Source organism: Schistocerca piceifrons, chromosome 4, assembly GCF_021461385.2.
Source record: "Schistocerca piceifrons isolate TAMUIC-IGC-003096 chromosome 4, iqSchPice1.1, whole genome shotgun sequence".
NCBI classification, from domain to species: domain Eukaryota; kingdom Metazoa; phylum Arthropoda; class Insecta; order Orthoptera; family Acrididae; genus Schistocerca; species Schistocerca piceifrons.
The window spans coordinates 758,599,300-758,617,083 of NC_060141.1; the positions used below are offsets into that span (position 1 = coordinate 758,599,300).

General features: G+C 38.6%; 1 protein-coding gene across 7 annotated transcripts in view; it reads left to right on the forward strand.

Annotated features, from left to right (window-relative positions):
• Positions 1 to 512: 512 nt before the first annotated feature.
• The window catches only part of LOC124795510 (acyl-coenzyme A thioesterase 13-like), a 35,064-nt gene continuing 17,792 nt past the window's right edge, over positions 513 to 17,784 (forward strand). The window contains exon 1 of one of the 7 annotated variants that reach the window (XM_047259573.1): positions 513 to 693. In XM_047259573.1, the coding sequence (XP_047115529.1) occupies positions 610 to 693 (84 nt within the window). In that variant the 5' untranslated portion in view covers positions 513 to 609. Of the gene's footprint in view, positions 694 to 1,132; positions 1,194 to 1,220; positions 1,268 to 1,455; positions 1,514 to 2,824; positions 2,968 to 3,345; positions 3,469 to 17,784 lie in introns of those variants that run through there. The other 6 variants (XR_007016709.1, XM_047259574.1, XM_047259575.1 and 3 more) reach the window with 6 other exon arrangements.

A 17,784-nucleotide genomic window follows, 5' to 3' on the forward strand; every position in this document is an offset into this window, starting at 1 on the left:
TATGAAGTAGTAGAAAAAATGTATAACTGCTGCTACCTTGTGCAAGCAAATATAGCCTGTACGCATGAATGATATGAAAGTACTAACACACCAAAAACTAAATGATACACGTACTTTATATTAATTGCAACTTTGTTTGTTATCCCTAGGAACCATTCAAGCTTCCTTTCACCCCCCAGACACTGCACGCACGTCTTCCACATAAAGTTTACATCACACTAACTGTATACGTAGCTCCTGTCACTATGGCATTCTCTAGCGACGTTAGCCGATAGCAGTTGATTCACACTAACTGTAACAGGAACTATGACAGCGTTTAAACACTATTCTTCTACAAGTAAATCAGCCACGGTTATTTGGTCACTTGAAAAGAGCAGTTGAATCTGGTGGCCAATGAATTTATCAGATGAATGTATTTTTTTTTTTCGACAGTTTAACGTACATTTAAACAAAAAGGACTCTGCACCGAGTAACGACTTCGCACGTAAATTCGAACCTTTGCCTGTCGACCTTCATACTTATCTGCTATAGCACAAGGCCTCTTGCGTAGACAGTGAGTTGCAATAGGGCATTTTTAGTAAACATATACTTAGTTCTTCGATAGAAAATATGGCTCGTCAAGGCGCAAGTTACATCGCTGCATTCGCTAAAATCTGTGCAGAAGACAGAGGATTTATCAGAAATTTACGAAAGGTAACGTCAGGGTAATTAATTGCAGTAACGTGTTGGTAATCCTCGGTTTGTAGGAAATTTGTGGGCAACTAATTGAATCCTGTCGTTGCAAACATGGTACAGCTGAATGTATCTTCTACAAGGTCATGTGACCAGTGCGGACTGCGGTATTGCTGACCTGCCATGGCATAGGCCCTTTGCCAAAAATTTCTGATGGATTGGGAGATGGTAGTGCACAGTTTGCAATGTACAGTTTCGCGTAAGCAAGTGAGATAGTGCACGTTCGGCCGGTATTACACTATCAAATTTCTTTGTCCAATATCTTTGTCAAAGATTTTTGATAGTGTAATAGGGATCTTTGACAAATGTCGTCCCATATTTGATCAAATCTAGGCCGAGGCCGTATATTTGATCAAAGAAATCGCTTGTCTTCTGTTCACTGCAATGCGATATGTTACCACGCGGAGCGCTAGCATCGCTGCAGCGTTCTGTCGTCTGTAGTGTTTTTATAACCATTGCCGGTAAATACAATTGGTGTGTGCCGACAACTACAGAATTAATAGAGATGTCTGAAGCTTATGAGGCGCTTTACAACGTGAGGCACCCTGAATAAAAAATAGTTTAAGAAGATTGGAGACCTAACCTAACATAACATAACATAACATAACCCTCTCCTGTAGCAAGGAATCGGAGTGTTGTAGTGAGCCTGTCTTCTGAAGATGTAGCAGTTCTTAAGTGAATATTGTGCTTTGTGATATGAGGATACACTTCATTGAGCACATACAGAAATGTATGCTCATCCATTCTTAAGTAATTGATGTACGACTTGACGTCTTCCACTGTAAGCTCACGTAACAAGTTTTGTTGAATGCTTTTATCGTGTCGTCGTAAAACTCACGGCTTCACCCAGATTAGATTAGTTTTTCGTTCCATAGATCCGTGCTGAGGAGATCCTCGTGGATGTGGAACATGTCGATTTTTTTAAGCTGAAATAACAATACTAATAGTATGAATAAATACATCATTTGTTTTTACTAAAAATTTCGCCAATGGAGTAGGAGGAGTTGGCCAGGAGTAAGTCTTTCAGGCTCCTTTTAAACTGATCTTTATTTGTAACTAAATTTTTTATGTTTGCTGGCAAATTATTGAAGATGAGTGTTCCTGAGTAGTGGACCCCTTTTTGAACTAAAGTAGTCCTTGTGCAGATCATTTTTGTTCCTGGTATTGTATGTATGAACTGAGTTGTTTGTTGGAAAAAGAGATATATATTATTTACGACAAATTTCATTAAGAAGTAAATATACTGAGAGGCAGTAGTTAGTATACCCAGTTCTTTGAAGAGGTTTCTGCAGGAGGTCCGCGAATTTACTCCACAAATAATACGTATTACACGCTTTTGGACCTTGAAAAACTTTTGTTTGACTTCAAGATTTACCCCCAAAATATTATCCCATATGACATATGGAATGAAAATATGCAAGCTTTTTCATTTTTATGTTGCCTATGTCTGCTAACACTCGAATTGCAAATACAGATTTGTTAAGGCCTTTCTGCAGTTCTGTGGTGTGCTCCTTCCAACTGAATTTATTATCAAGTTGTAATCCCAGGACTTTTAAAACTGTCAACCTCGTATGTATGGTTCCATTTTTCGCTCCGTACAAAGTCGAAGGTTGTTTTGGCAGTGATGTTCGAAGTTTTACGAGATTCTTTGGGCACCAGAGGCTATACATCAATACGTGATCGCCATTTGTTTATTAGAAGTAGGACAATTCTGCTGTTGCAAACCAAAATTTGAACTCATTCGGAATCCTTATTTCATAATTGAAAATGCGCTTGGAATATAGACACTCCAAAATTGTTCTTAGACGCTTTAAAATTTATATGTTAGATTATAATAAGAAAACTAAAATTAGTCCCAGAAACTATATACGATGTCTCGGATTTCAGCGAGTGAGTTAGGAAACAACATTTTTAATGACATGTGAAGAAAATGTAAATTCCTGCATTAACAGGCAGTTCTAATTTAATTAACTCGAAACATTATCAACAGACTGTCATTGCCATATAACAGCAGTATTATCAAAGTCTGTATAACTTTTACGGTCTCAACAACAAAATTTTAGTTATAAAGTTTGATACAGGTCACGAAAGCTGAGAAGCGGCGGGAGAGCGATTTGATGCTCTCCATGTCCGCATTCAGTGACGCCTGTTGTCTGAGGATGACTAGGTGGTCGGTCGGTACCGTTGGACCTTCCGAGGCCTGTTCGGGCGGCGTTTTGAGTTTGAGTAATAATGGTTTGCTAATACTTGTAATAATAGCACTGACGAGTGATCGGATGTTTACATGAGGATTGTGTTACTCCATATTAACAAGTCTTGGGCATTCGTAAGAAATTAGCATTTATGTGGCATGATGTAGAGAAACTGCTGAAAACACAGATCGCACTAAACGGATCAAGAAATAATAAATGTCATGGTGTTGCGTACTAGGCAGCTCTCCATCTTTGTTTCATTTTTTTTTTTTTTTTTTTTTTTTTTTTTTTGTAACTGTCTAATCTCTCCCACCCAGCCATAAACACAGAAGCTCCCTGTGCGTGCGTTCGTGTGTGTGTGTGTGTGTGTGTGTGTGTGTGTGTGTGTGTGTCGAAACTGAGCCGTAAGAAATGGTGAATGAATAGACTCCACAAAATGATGAGTTAGCTCATTGCACTATGATAACAAGAACATAAACACGTTTACAGACTGCAGTAATAGTGACTTCCTTGCACGTCGTTAGTCCAATAACATTCTTTAGAAGTATGATGCTGCCTGTTCTAAACTTAATATCAGTAGATTTGTATTTTGCAAGTATAACAAATTAAGCATCTGGAATTCTTACTGATAAAAATAAAAGAAGGTGACAAATAATAACTTAGTGTTTTAGAAAGAGTAATTATGGAATATCAATTTAAGCAAATCCTTATACAAATAATAGGTCTGAATAAGATGTTGGTTTTCAATTACATATTTTTCTTCTAAACACTATACCTACTACTTTCTCTGAGATAGTAGCTTAACTTCTTAGGTATTGGATTAGGACATGACAGCATGACTGAGAAGCTTAAATGTGAGGAAATGGGGGAGGGAGGGCAAGCTATCATTGGAGCACTAACTTCAGAAGTTTGAGTTTTTCATCATTAACATGTTCTGTAAATCCCATGAAAGAAAACCAGGGATGTGGAACAAGTCAATGTACATACAGCAACAAAGTGAGGCAGTGATTAGATACTCTGGACATTAATAATAGCATTTGTTAAACTGCTATAAACTGTACCAAACTCACTAACCAGTCCAGATAATGATCAATGCAGGAGATTCCAAGATAATAGTTTAACATTCATAGAAATGCCTGTCATAGATAAATAGACCAGACTATTAAAATTTATAGTGTTAACAGTGATCAGCTCCCAAAGCATACTTAGCCAAATAGCGAAGTATAAACTTCTTCTAAAAAGCAGTGGAATTCATATAACACTATGTGCAAAAGCTGGCTATAACCCAAACAGAACACCTGTGAGAGTTGTGGGGCATATCTTGGTGAAAGAAAATAAATTCTCTTAAAATTGCTAGGAACAGATAGTTCATAAGCCCAGTCACAACAGAAATATATTAGCAAAAGTGGCAACAATTAGACCAGATATTTAGTGTTGTTTCTGAGTTATATGCTTTTTATTAAATCAAATAACATGCACTTGTGTTTATTTTCAGTGATTACGCCTCATGTTTCTATCACCACAGATTATTATCTTATAAGTCATTGCACTCTCTTTGTCAATGAACACTTCCTTTTTTCCTGAAGTGTGTTTCAAAATTTCCTTCAGGAGAAACTATTAAGTTTATGTATGAGTCTTTGACTGCTGTTATCTTGAAATTCTTGTCATCACAAAATGAGTTGATTTTTTAGTTATCCTGTTGACTTCTACACTGTCCAATCACATTAATTGACCACCTATCAAAAGCCTGAATAATCACCTTTTGCAGCGTGGACCACTGTGAGATGTGCGGGAAAAGTGTCACTGAGGTTCTGGAAGGTACCGACAAGGATATGCAGCCACGTCGGCTCCAGTGACATTGCCAACTGCTCCCTGCTCTGGCCTGGACCCTTCCAACGATAGTTGCAGGTTGTTTGCTTTCAGCCATTTCGTGCTGTAATTGCCAACTTCTGTCTGTCCAATGGTACCTAAACCATGATTCATCTGTATCACCAATCAACAGCAGTCTCCATGGGTGCATGAACCAAGTGCCTTCTGCAGAGGCCCATATGCAACACCGTCCCCTGATCTATTATTGACAGGACACTGTTAGCAGTCTTGGTTAATCTGGGCAGTCAGTTATTCAACAGTTGCATGTTGGTCCATCCATACACATTGCTGGAACTGTCATTTGGTTAACCACAACTACTTCAGTGCCAGTTGTGGATAGCACTATTTTGCCATGCACGGTATACTTTAACTGTTGCGACAGTAAGAAGAGGTAGGCTACAGAGTAGTGAAGCAACTGCTGTCGGAGGAAAACTGGACAGGTGCAGAGATGATTAAAAAACAAGTTAACAAAGTAAACAGAAGATTTACATGTATTTCTCTGAGTGAACAAAGACTCATAACAAATAATGCAGCTAGAATCATAGCACAGCTAATTCAATGTCAAGAAGGAAGAGGCTCTCTGAGTTACAGCATAAACAACGATGTCAGAATCGCGACTAGGCCAGGCCTGCATGGCATCTTCTAGCGAAGTGGTTCCTAGTGCGAGTGGGGCCTCGAGGCTTGCGCTGGCCATCCTATATCGTGGCGACAGGGAGTGCTCATTGGAAGCATGGCTCAGTGGGTGTGCACTGTAGATGCCAGTGGCACAGTATCGATATGTGATACCGCATTAAGCACGGCGACATGCAAACAGTTTACAAACTTAGCCATTTTGGAACTTCTTCCGTCGTTGGCCCAAAAGCCAATGACCATCTTTGGGATGTAAGACAAATTGTTTTGTTTCTGCTTTATGACAATGACTGCACTGTTTTCCACATCCTCTGACACGCTTTATATATCCTCCATTGATAGTGATGCTATCTGCCATCTGTGAGTGATTATCGCTCTCTGACATCGAATATTAATATGTCTGGACTGTGTAGAATTTTTCTATAGTATGTGGCTAACTCATATACAGGATCAGAACTTAGCGAGAGTAAATTTTTGCAGGGAGATTGATTTGATTGATCCTGGTGAGAGAAAGTGTGCTGAAAGGCATACTGTGAAAACATCTCACAAGAACATGTTGCTAACACATTTAACTTATTTATTTTGTTATGTGAGGGTTGAATATTATCATGGAAGATTTTTACTACGGTTTTCTCATTTTTTTCTTATTACAGGAAGTGTCTGCAGTGCCACTCATTTTCGTTTTAAACATTCTGAAGGTCTTCCCTCTTGGTCTACTGTCTGCAGAGTTCCATTTCTGTTTGAAAGGGACATTCCATGCTGCACCAGCTCTCATTGAATCTTCTGATTTGCAGCAATCTGATCGTTTGCTATCCCATCATCGTTGGCTACTGCATCCCACCCTTTGTACATAATTGCCTCATTTTTCTGCAACTGAAGATGTTGCACACAGGTGAGTAGTTTTTGTTGTGATCCTCAGTCAAAAGAATGGTTTGATGTAGCTCTCTCTGCTGGTCTGTCCTATGCCAGCCTCTTTATCTGCACATAACTGTTGTAACCTACAAACCTGCTTACTATATTCAGGCCTTGGTCTACTTCTACAGTTACCATTGATGCTTCAGGATGTGTCCTATCAACTGATCCTTTCCTTTAGTCATGTAATGCCATTATTTATTGCCCTCCTCCTCCTTCTCCTCCTCCTCCTCTCTTCCCAGCCAAATTCGATTCAGTACCACCTCATTAGTTTTTCAATCTACCTATATAATCTTCAACATTCTTGTGTAGCACCACATTTCAAAAGCTTCTAGTTTATTTGTGTCTGAACTGTTTATCATCATGTTTCACTTCTGTTGAAGGAATACATGCAGAAAAGCCTCCTAATACTTAAATATATGCTTGGTGTTAACAAATTTCTCTTTTTCAGAAATAATTTTCTCGCTTAGTCTGTCTGCATTTGTATCTTCTCCATTTCTGTCAGCATCATCAGTTATTCTGCTGTCCAAATAGTGAAACTCATCTACTGCTTTCAGTGTCTCATTTCCTGTTCTAATCTCCATTACAGTGTCTCATTTAATTTGACTTCACTTAATTACCATTGTTTTCCTCTTATTGATGCTGATTGCATAACCTCTCTTCAAGACATTTTCCATTCTGTTTCATTGTCCTTCCAGTCCTTTACTGCCTCTGACAGAATTTTGAATGTTGTTGGAAAACATCAAAATTTTCATTTCTTGCCTTTTAAAATTTCTCCTTCATTTTCATTACTGCTTGCTCAGTCCCCAAATTGAATAACATTAAGGATATGCTACAACCTTGATTCACTCCCTTGTCAATTGCTACCTCCCTCTCTTTGCCTTCGACTCTTATAACTGCTCTCTGGTTTCTGTACAAGTTTCACTCTAGTACCTTCAGAATTTCAAAGAGCGCATTCCAGTCAAGATTTCAAAAGCTTTCTCTAAATCTACAAATATATTTATATATCTTCAGTATATCTTCTAAGTTAAATCATAGGGTCAATATTGCCTTGCATGTTCTTACGTTTTTTTGGAACCCAAAGTGACCTCCCCTGATTTGGCTACTGTATGTTTTTCTGTTCTTCTGCAAATAGTTTTTGTCAACGTTTTGCAGCCATGACTTATTAAACTGTTAGTTTGGTAATGTTCATATCTGTCAGTGCCTGTCTTCTTTGGAAGTGGAATTATTACATTTTTCCTAAAGTCTTGAGGATATTTTATCCATCTCATGTATCTTGCACACCAGGTGAAGTAATTTTGTCATGACTGGCTCTCCCAAGGATCTCAATAATTCTGAGCGAATGTCATTGACTCTAGGGGCCTTGTTTCCAATTAGGTCTTTCAGTGTTCAGCCAAATTACTCTTGCAGTTTCATAACTCCCGTTTCATCTTCATCCTCATCCTCTTTCCTTTCTATTATGTCTTCAAGTTCATTTCCCTTGTATTAACCATCTATATGTTCCTTCCACATTTCAGCCTTCCCTTCTTTGCTTAGTAGGCCCACTACTGGCTTGCCAGCTGAGCTTTTAATATTGATACAGCTGATTCTCTGTTACCCAAAGAACACTTTTACAGAAAAATGGAGGTACTGTAATTTTCGTCAAGCAAGGTCGAAAATATAATGCAGAAAGGGACTTTGAGCTGGCACTCATTGAAGTCAACGGGGAAAATACAGTTGTAGCTTGAATATATATTAAACAGGCTCCATCTAGACAAGAAATCAGCATGGGGAAAATACAGTTGTAGCTTGAATATATATTAAACAGGCTCCATCTAGACAAGAAATCAGCAGTGCTGTATGGGGACTTCACACTGATCTTCTTGGAACCAGCAAAGGAAAAGAGCTACTGCTCAGCCTCACTGATACTTTCAACTTAAAACAGACTATAACAACCCCAGCATGAATCACAAAAAGTACTGCTCTGCCCTAGATCAGATATTTGTGAATACAAACTGTACTGCAGAATGTATAAGTACAAGCTTAGTGATCATGAAGTTCAAGTTGGCACCCTCCAAAGCTACTTGCTGCCCACACACAACTACAAAAAGAAACATTCAACTCTCTATTATCAGGAGAAAGGTGGGAAGAAGTTTTACGAACAGATGACACCAGCAAAAAGTTCAAGAAATCTTCTAGCGTCTTCAGTAAATACTTTGAAATTCCATTCCCTCTCAAAATGCAAGTAATAAGAAGCACAGCTCCAAAAGCAAAGAGATGGTTAACAACAGGTATCAAAAATCTCAAGTGTGACATAAGAGAATTACTCAGATACAGGAAAAAAACAACATACTCCCACTTCTGAACAACAACATTAAAAAATACTTTCAAATCTATGAAAGAGTGATGTGCCAGGCAACAAAGGGCCAATGGTAAGTCCATAACAGTGTCAGCAAATAAAAGCCAATCAGTTTGGAACATAATGAAGAAAGCAAATAAAGTGTCTCCTAAAATGAACATTATCGCTCTGCCTCATGAGAACAAGAGTGTAACTGATCCCCAACATACCACTCATCTTTTCAGGTGTTACTATGCAGATATCACAAATAATTTAACAGTCAGTCACAATACAAATGGTAGAAAGAAACAGAAAAACGAAGTGCGGCCACGTTCCTCTTCAATCTATATTTGTGGATCAACTCCAGATGAAACCATCCGTGTTGCATCAACTCTTAAGAAAGTGTCATCAGGAACTGATAGTATTCCTGACTGCATCATAAAGCAATGTATTACAACATTCTGCTGCCCCTTGCAGATACAGTCAATTCATCATTTCTGACAGGCACATTGCAGACTTTTTAAAGAATGCTAAAGTGGTCCCTATTCATAAGAAATGAGACAAATCAAATATAGAAAACTGTACACCAATTGCCTTATTATCAGCCTTTAGTAAAATCATAGAAAAAGTAACATATAATATGTTAATGAAATTTTTTTAGAGAAACAAAATTCTCACTGATACTCAGCATGGATTTTAGAAAAATAAATCAACAACTAGTGCCATCTATGATTTATACACAATGCCCTGCAAACATTCGACAGAAACAAAGTGCTCTGGCAATTTTATTTTATTTTATTTTTCTCCAAATGACGCAAGCGTCCTTATTACAGGAAACACCACAAGTTAGCTACAAGTAGTTGTAAATAAAACTACAGCACATCAAAACAGGTGGTTTGAAGGGAATAAACTACTGATAAACACCAAAAAAACATTTCTAAATTTCTGTTTAAAAGGTGAACCATGCAACAACCAGTGTGACAATAAATTCCAACAAAATTACATCTTCTCTGGAATGAAAGTTTTTAGGCATGTGGCTGCAAAATAACTTCAGATGGCATACGTATATGAACAAAATAAATTGGTCACTAAATCAAATATGTTATAGTCTGTGGTTAGTCTCTACCAAAGAAGTTTTAGCACTGTTCAGATTGCCTACTTTGCTCAGTTCCATAGCATCCCACTGTGTGGATTTATATTCTGGGGTAATACACTACCTAGTTCACTCATTTTCTTAACCCAGAAAAGAATTATAAGAGCAATGCAATATGCTCGACAAACATTCTTGCAAGCCCCTCTTTCAAAAGTCGTCAATCCTTCCCCTTGCTTGTATTATGTACTAGAAATCTGTAAGTATGTTAGAAATAATTTAAAAGATATAAAGGAAAATTTTAATAGTGCTGAACATGATACAAGACAAAAGGAAAATCTTCATGACCAGTCAGTGAGTACCTCAGCCTAGAAAACTTGCACAATAAACAGTGGTATACAAATTTACAAGAGTATTCCACATAAGGTAAAAATCATATCATCATTCCACTCTTTCGTAAAACTCTAATGGCATTTTTATTAGATCAATGCTTCTACTCAGTAGCAGCATTTTGAGAGCATTTGAGATACAAAAGACTTGAAACAAGACAGTGCGGCTACTGCAAGTAGTGCAAGCTCTTTTGTGGATAATTCTAAAATTTGTGTATCTACTGAAATAATACTGTATTTTAACAGTGCTGTGTTATGTTACATTTTGTTTTGTGTTTGTTCTATGTGGCACAATCTGGAAAGATTTTTTGGATGAATGAATAAATACAAATAAATTTTCCTATAGGCAGCACCTATCTTTCCCCTGATCATACATGCTTCTACATTCTTGAGTTTGCCCTCTAAGAGTTACTGCTTAAGCATTTTCGACTTTTTGTCAATCTCAGTTTTTTTCAAATTTGCATTTGCTCTCGCCTGCTTAATTTGCTGCATTTTTATTTTCTCCTTTCATCAGCTAAATTTAGTATCTCCTGTGTTGTCCAAGGGCTTGTTTTTTGTCTATTTGATCCTCTACTGCTTTCTATATTTCATCTCTCAAAGCTACGCATTTGTCTTCTGTTGTATTCCTTTCCCCTGTGTCAGTCAATCATTGCTTAATGCACCCTATGAAACTCTCAACAAGTTCTGTTGTTTCAGTTTATCTAAGCCCCATCCTGAATTTCCCACTTTTCTCCAAATTCTTGAGTTTTGTTCTGCTGTTAACAACCAGTAAATTATGGTCAAAGTCAACATCTACCTCCTGGAAATATTTTGCAATTAAAAATCTGTCTTACTGTCATGTAATGTAGCTGAAACCTTCTCATATCTCCAGGTCTCTTCCATGTATACAAGCTCCTTTCGTAATTCTTAAACCAATTCTCCTACTATTTTTCATTCTCTTCCTTTTCATACTTTTGAATTCTAGTCCTCACCATAAGCAAATTTTCGCTCCCTTCACTATCAGAATAATTTCTTGTATTTTACTTCACAGTCTTTCAATCTCTTCATCATGTAGCTGGTAGGCATATAAACTTCTACTTGGTGGGCATTGACATCATGTCTGTCTTGGTTACTATAATGCATTCTACATTCTGTTCATAGCAGCTTACCCACTTTCCTATTTTCTTATCCACTATTAGACCTACTTCTCCATTACCCATTTTGATGTATTTATAACCTTGTACTCACTTGACCAGCAGTCTTGTTCTTCCTACCATCATACTTCACTAATTTCCATTATAGGCCTACTAATGTCAACCTATACATTTCCTACATGATTAAGGGATCTAGCATTCCACATTCCAACCCATAGAATGCTGGTTTTGTTTTTCCTGAAGATGTCTTCCTGAGTAGTTCGTGCCTGGAACACTCAATAGAGGTTATTTTACCTCTAGAATATTTTACCCAAGAGGATACTATCATAACTAAGCCGTACAGTAGAGCCATATGCTCTCGGGAGAAATAACAGTCTACCAGTTTCTCCTTGCTTTCAGCTGACTGTAGCACCAACTTAGCAAGTCCATATTGGCTAACTTTTCAAGACCATATCTGTCAATCATCCAGATTGTTGCCCCTGCAACTACCAGAAATGCTACTCATCCATTTTTGGAACCACATGTAGCTCTTGCCTCTCCACAGATACCCTTCATTGTAGTTTCATCTACAATACAGCTGTCTGTCTCTGAAGCATACAGGCCACACCACCTCAACAAGGTCACAGGGGTAAGCTATTAAATATCAAAGAAGAAGTTAAAGTAATTGTTCAGGAATTCTGTTACTCAAAAATAATACACTTCTATGATAAGGTTACAGAACCTTATAACACATGATAACAAATGGTTGGACAATGAACAGATGGAGGATAAGGCATTGGACTCATGTATGGTATTCTTGTTCCTATCCAGCCACTCTGGTGCAGGTTTCTCATAGTTTCCCTAAATCACTTCAGGTGAATGTTGAGGAGGTTCCTTCAACAGGGCCATGACTTATTATCGACACTATTCTCAGCTGATTAAGATTTTGCAGTCTCTCCTAAGACACTGATGTCTATGGGAATTAAGTTACAGTCTTCCTTCTTTCAGCTACAAATACAGTTTGAGGAAATAGTGGCAGATCTATATTTGTACAGAATCTGAGAAAAGTACTGATTCCAAAAACAGTCAGTTATCCCAGGATTTCTAAGGGCCTTGTCTTTTTTCCTAGTTGCTCCCCTCCTGCCTTCACTATTTCATTTCTCAAAGGTACCCATTCATTCTCTGCTGTTTTTCTTTGACCCATTTCAGTCAATAATTGCCTAATGCTCCACCTGAAACTCTCAACTTCTGGTTGTTTCAAGCTATCCAAGTCCGGTCTCCTTAATTTCCTAGCTTTCTGCATTTTTCAGCATTAATCTGCATGTCCCACATCATAAATTGTGGTCAGAGTCCACATCTACTCCTAAAAAACTTTTCATTTTAAAATCTACTTTTCAAGTCTCTGTCCTACCATCGTATAATCCCTCTGAAGCACTACTTGTCACTAGGTCTCTTCCATGTGTACTGTTTCTGATTTTCAACCGGTAGCAATCATTAAATTGTTCTTTGTACAAAATTCTATCAGTTCCCTTCCCCCTTCATTTCTTTTCCCAATCCATATTTCCATGCTGTTACCCCATCTCTTCCTTTTCCTACTATTAAATTATAGTCCTCCATCTCAATTGAATTAATATCTCCCTTATCATATTGAATAATTTCATGTTTCAGTCTATTCATCATATGTGTGGCTAATAGGCATACATGTGTGTTCTGTTGTGATGAATCATAGATTGTGTTTATTTTGGCTATGATAATCCATTTGCTATGCCGTTCACTGTAATTCTTCCACATTCCTTTTCTTCTTATTCATTATTACACCTACTCCTGCATTACCGTATTTCATTTTGTGTTGATAACCCTGTATTCAACTGATCACAACTCTTGGTCTTCTTACCACCACAATCTACTAATTCCCACTATATCTAATGTTACCATATTTAACCAAAATATTGGTGGATTAAAGAAAAAAGTAGATTCTCACAAAAGTAAAGTAAAAATAACGTTACCATTTTTCACCAAAATATTCCGGGATTGAAGAATAAAGTAGATGAGCTACTGGTTTGTTTAGATGACATTGAATCTGATAATGTAATAGATATACTATGCCTGTCTGAGCATCACATTGTGTCTGATATGGAAAAGGTTATAAACTAGCTGCACATATGAGTAGAGAGATAAAGGTGAGGAGGAGTTGCCATATATGTCAAAAGTTATCACTGTGTAAAAAGCTTAGATACAAAAAGTTTTGTTTAGAGCAACATATAGAAGCATGTGCCGGTCAACTTAAACTGAAGGAGGGCTCTTTTATAATTGTAACAGTATATAGGTCCCCTTCAGGAAACTTTCATTTATTCCTGGAAAATTTGGACGCCTTGTTGTGCTATCTGTCAGATAGGGGAAAGCAAATTATTATTTGATTCACTGAAAGAGTGTAATAGGAATAATGACCTGGAAGTCTTGCTTGGTTCTTTCAATTTGACATCCGTCATTAATTTTTCCACTTGGGTAGTAAAGGAAGCAGCACATTGATATATAACACTTTTATAGACCAAGATAAGTTTAAAAACATAAATTCTCTTCCTGTTGAGAATGACCTTCCTGATCATGGTGCTCACCTAGATTAGATTAGTTTTTCATTCCATAGATCAGTGCTGAGGAGATCCTCATGGATGTGGAACATGCCAATTTTTTTTTAAGCTGAAATAACGATACTAATAGTATGAGTATATACAACACATCATTTTTTTAAGCTGAAATAACAATACTAATAGTGTGAGTATAGACAATACATCATTTGTTTCTTTTAAAAAATTCATCAATGGAGTAGAAGGAGTCTTTCAGGCTCCTTTTAAACTGATCTTTATTTGTTACTAAATTTTTTATGTTTGCTGGCAAATTATTGAAGATGAGTGTTCCTGAGTAGTGGACCCCTTTTTGAACTAAAGTAAGTGCTTTTAAGTCCTTGTGCAGATCATTTTTGTTCCTGGTATTGTATGTATGAACTGAGCTGTTTGTTGGAAAAAGAGATATATTATTTAGGACAAATTTCATTAAGGAGTAAATATACTGAGAGGCAGTAGTTAGTATACCCAGTTCTTTGAAGAGGTTTCTACAGGACGTCCGTGAATTTACTCCACAAATAACATGTATTACATGCTTTTGGACTCTGAAAACTTTTGTTTGACTTGAAGAGTTATCTCAAAATATTATACCATATGACATTATGGAATGAAAGTAGGCAAAGTATGCAAGCTTTTTCATTTTTTGTTGCCTATGTCTGCTAACACTCGAATTGCAAATACAGATTTGTTAAGGCGTTCCTGCAGTTCTGTGGTGTGCTCCTCCCAACTGTATTTATTATCAAGTTGTAATCCCAGGAATTTAAGCCTGTCAACCTCTTCTATCTACTCTTCTTGATACTTTATGCATATGCTGGGTAGAAACCTCTTACAGATTCTGAATTGCATATAGTGAGTCTTTTCGAAGTATAATGTCAATGAGTTGGCTTTAAACCATTTATTAATATCCATAAAAATATCATTAGCAGATCTTTCTAGAACTACATTTGACATACTTTTTATTGCAATACTTGTGTCATCTGTAAACAAAATGAACTCTGCTTCTGGCAGTGTAACTGATGAGAGATCATTAATGTACACAAGAAAAAGCAATGGCCCTAAGATCCTTGTGGGACACCACATGTAATTTCTTCCCATTCTGATGATGACTGATGACTTAATTCACTAGTCCCTTGCACTGACACCCTTTGTTTCCTGTTAGCGAGGTATGACTTGAACCATTTTGCAGCACTGCCCATGACGCCATAGAATTCTAATTTAGTTAAAAGTATGTTGTGTCTCACACAATCAAATCCTTTTGACCAATCACAGCTAGTTACAGTATATAACATAGCTCCATTCAGTAATTCAAAACTACCCTCCAAAGTTGTGCGTTCAATTAATGTCTCAACAATTAAAAATTTCAGGGAAAAATCTTCAGCAGTTAGACTGGGATGAGGTGTACAAGGAACCTGATGCTAATTTAAAATGTAACTTATTTCATGGTACACTTGTAAGAGAATTTGAAAAGTGTTTCCCCAAGAAAGTAGTTAAATCTAATTTAAGAAACCATGCAAAAAACCTTGGCTTACTAAAGGAATAAAAATATCTTGTAACCACAAAAGGGAACTGTATCTAACAACAAGAAAGAGTAATGACCCAGAAACAGCCAAATATTATAAAAACTACTGTGCTACATTAAGAAAGGTTATTAAAAAGTCCAGAAGCATGTGCATCATGTCTGAGATTAATACCTCTGATACCAAAATCCAAACAGTTTGGAATATTATTACATGGGAAACAGGGCAACCAAGAGTACAGGATGACAGCATTACCATCAAAACGAGTGGAAACTTGACAAACAACAAGCCGGAAGTCGAAAACATTTTGAATAATCATTTTTTAAATGTTGTAGAGAAAATAGGATCTAAATGTTCATTAGAAGAAGCAAGGCAGTTAATGGAAGAGGCCTTACCCACACAATTTGATACAATTGAAATTCCATCCACCTCTCCTGAAATTAGGAAGATTATAAACTCTTTCAAGAATAAAAGCTCACTTGGAATTGATGGCATTTCCAGCAGGATAATAAAAGCTTGTTCCCAAGAGATAAGTGGGATTCTTAGCCACATATGTAATAGCTCTCTGAAGCAGGGTATTTTCCCAGATAGACTGAAGTATGCCATTGTTAAACCACTGCATAAAAAAAGGGATACGTCTTATGTCAACAACTACCGCCCAATCTCTCTTCTGACTGCCTTATCCAAAATTCGTGAAAAAGAAATGTATTGTAGAGTAGCTTCACACCTTTGTAAAAATAAAGTTTTAACAAAATGTCAGTTTGGTTTCCAAAAAGGTTTTTCAACAGAAAATGCTATACATACTTTCACTAATGAAATATTAACTGCTCTGAGTAATCGGAAGTCACCTGTTGTGATTTTTAGTGATCTCTCAAGGACTTTTGATTGTGTAAATCATGGAATACTTGTAGATAAGCTCAAGTACTGTGGTATGAATGGGACAGCGCTCAAATGGTTTAAATCATACCTAACTGGAAGAGTGCAGGAAGTTGAAATAGGTAGTTCACATAATATGCAAAAAGCTGTTGATTTCTCAAACTGGGGAACAATCAAGAATGGGCTGCCACAAGGTTCAGTCTTGGGTCCTCTGTTGTTCTTAATATACACTCCTGGAAATTGAAATAAGAACACCGTGAATTCATTGTCCCAGGAAGGGGAAACTTTATTGACACATTCCTGGGGTCAGATACATCACATGATCACACTGACAGAACCACAGGCACTTAGACACAGGCAACAGAGCAAGCACAATGTCGGCACTAGTACAGTGTATATCCACCTTTCGCAGCAATGCAGGCTGCTATTCTCCCATGGAGACGATCGTAGAGATGCTGGATGTAGTCCTGTGGAACGGCTTGCCATGCCATTTCCACCTGGCGCCTCAGTTGGACCAGCGTTCGTGCTGGACGTGCAGACCGCGTGAGACGACGCTTCATCCAGTCCCAAACATGCTCAATGGGGGACAGATCCGGAGATCTTGCTGGCCAGGGTAGTTGACGTACACCTTCTAGAGCACGTTGGGTGGCACGGGATACATGCGGACGTGCATTGTCCTGTTGGAACAGCAAGTTCCCTTGCCGGTCTAGGAATGGTAGAACGATGGGTTCGATGACGGTTTGGATGTACCGTGCACTATTCAGTGTCCCCTCGACGATCACCAGTGGTGTACGGCCAGTGTAGGAGATCACTCCCCACACCATGATGCCGGGTGTTGGCCCTGTGTGCCTCGGTCGTATGCAGTCCTGATTGTGGCGCTCACCTGCACGGCGCCAAACACGCACACGACCATCATTGGCACCAAGGCAGAAGCGACTCTCATCGCTGAAGACGACACGTCTCCATTCGTCCCTCCATTCACGCCTGTCGCGACACCACTGGAGGCGGGCTGCACGATGTTGGGGCGTGAGCGGAAGACGGCCTAACGGTGTGCGGGACCGTAGCCCAGCTTCATGGAGATGGTTGCGAATGGTCCTCGCCGATACCCCAGGAGCAACAGTGTCCCTAATTTGCTGGGAAGTGGCGGTGCGGTCCCCTACGGCACTGCGTAGGATCCTACGGTCTTGGCGTGCATCCGTGCGTCGCTGCGGTCCGGTCCCAGGTCGACGGGCACGTGCACCTTCCGCCGACCACTGGCGACAACATCGATGTACTGTGGAGACCTCACACCCCACGTGTTGAGCAATTCGGCGGTACGTCCACCCGGCCTCCCGCATGCCCACTATACGCCCTCGCTCAAAGTCCGTCAACTGCACATACGGTTCACGTCCACGCTGTCGCGGCATGCTACCAGTGTTAAAGACTGCGATGGAGCTCCGTATGCCACGGCAAACTGGCTGACACTGACGGCGGCGGTGCACAAATGCTGCGCAGCTAGCGCCATTCGACGGCCAACACCGCGGTTCC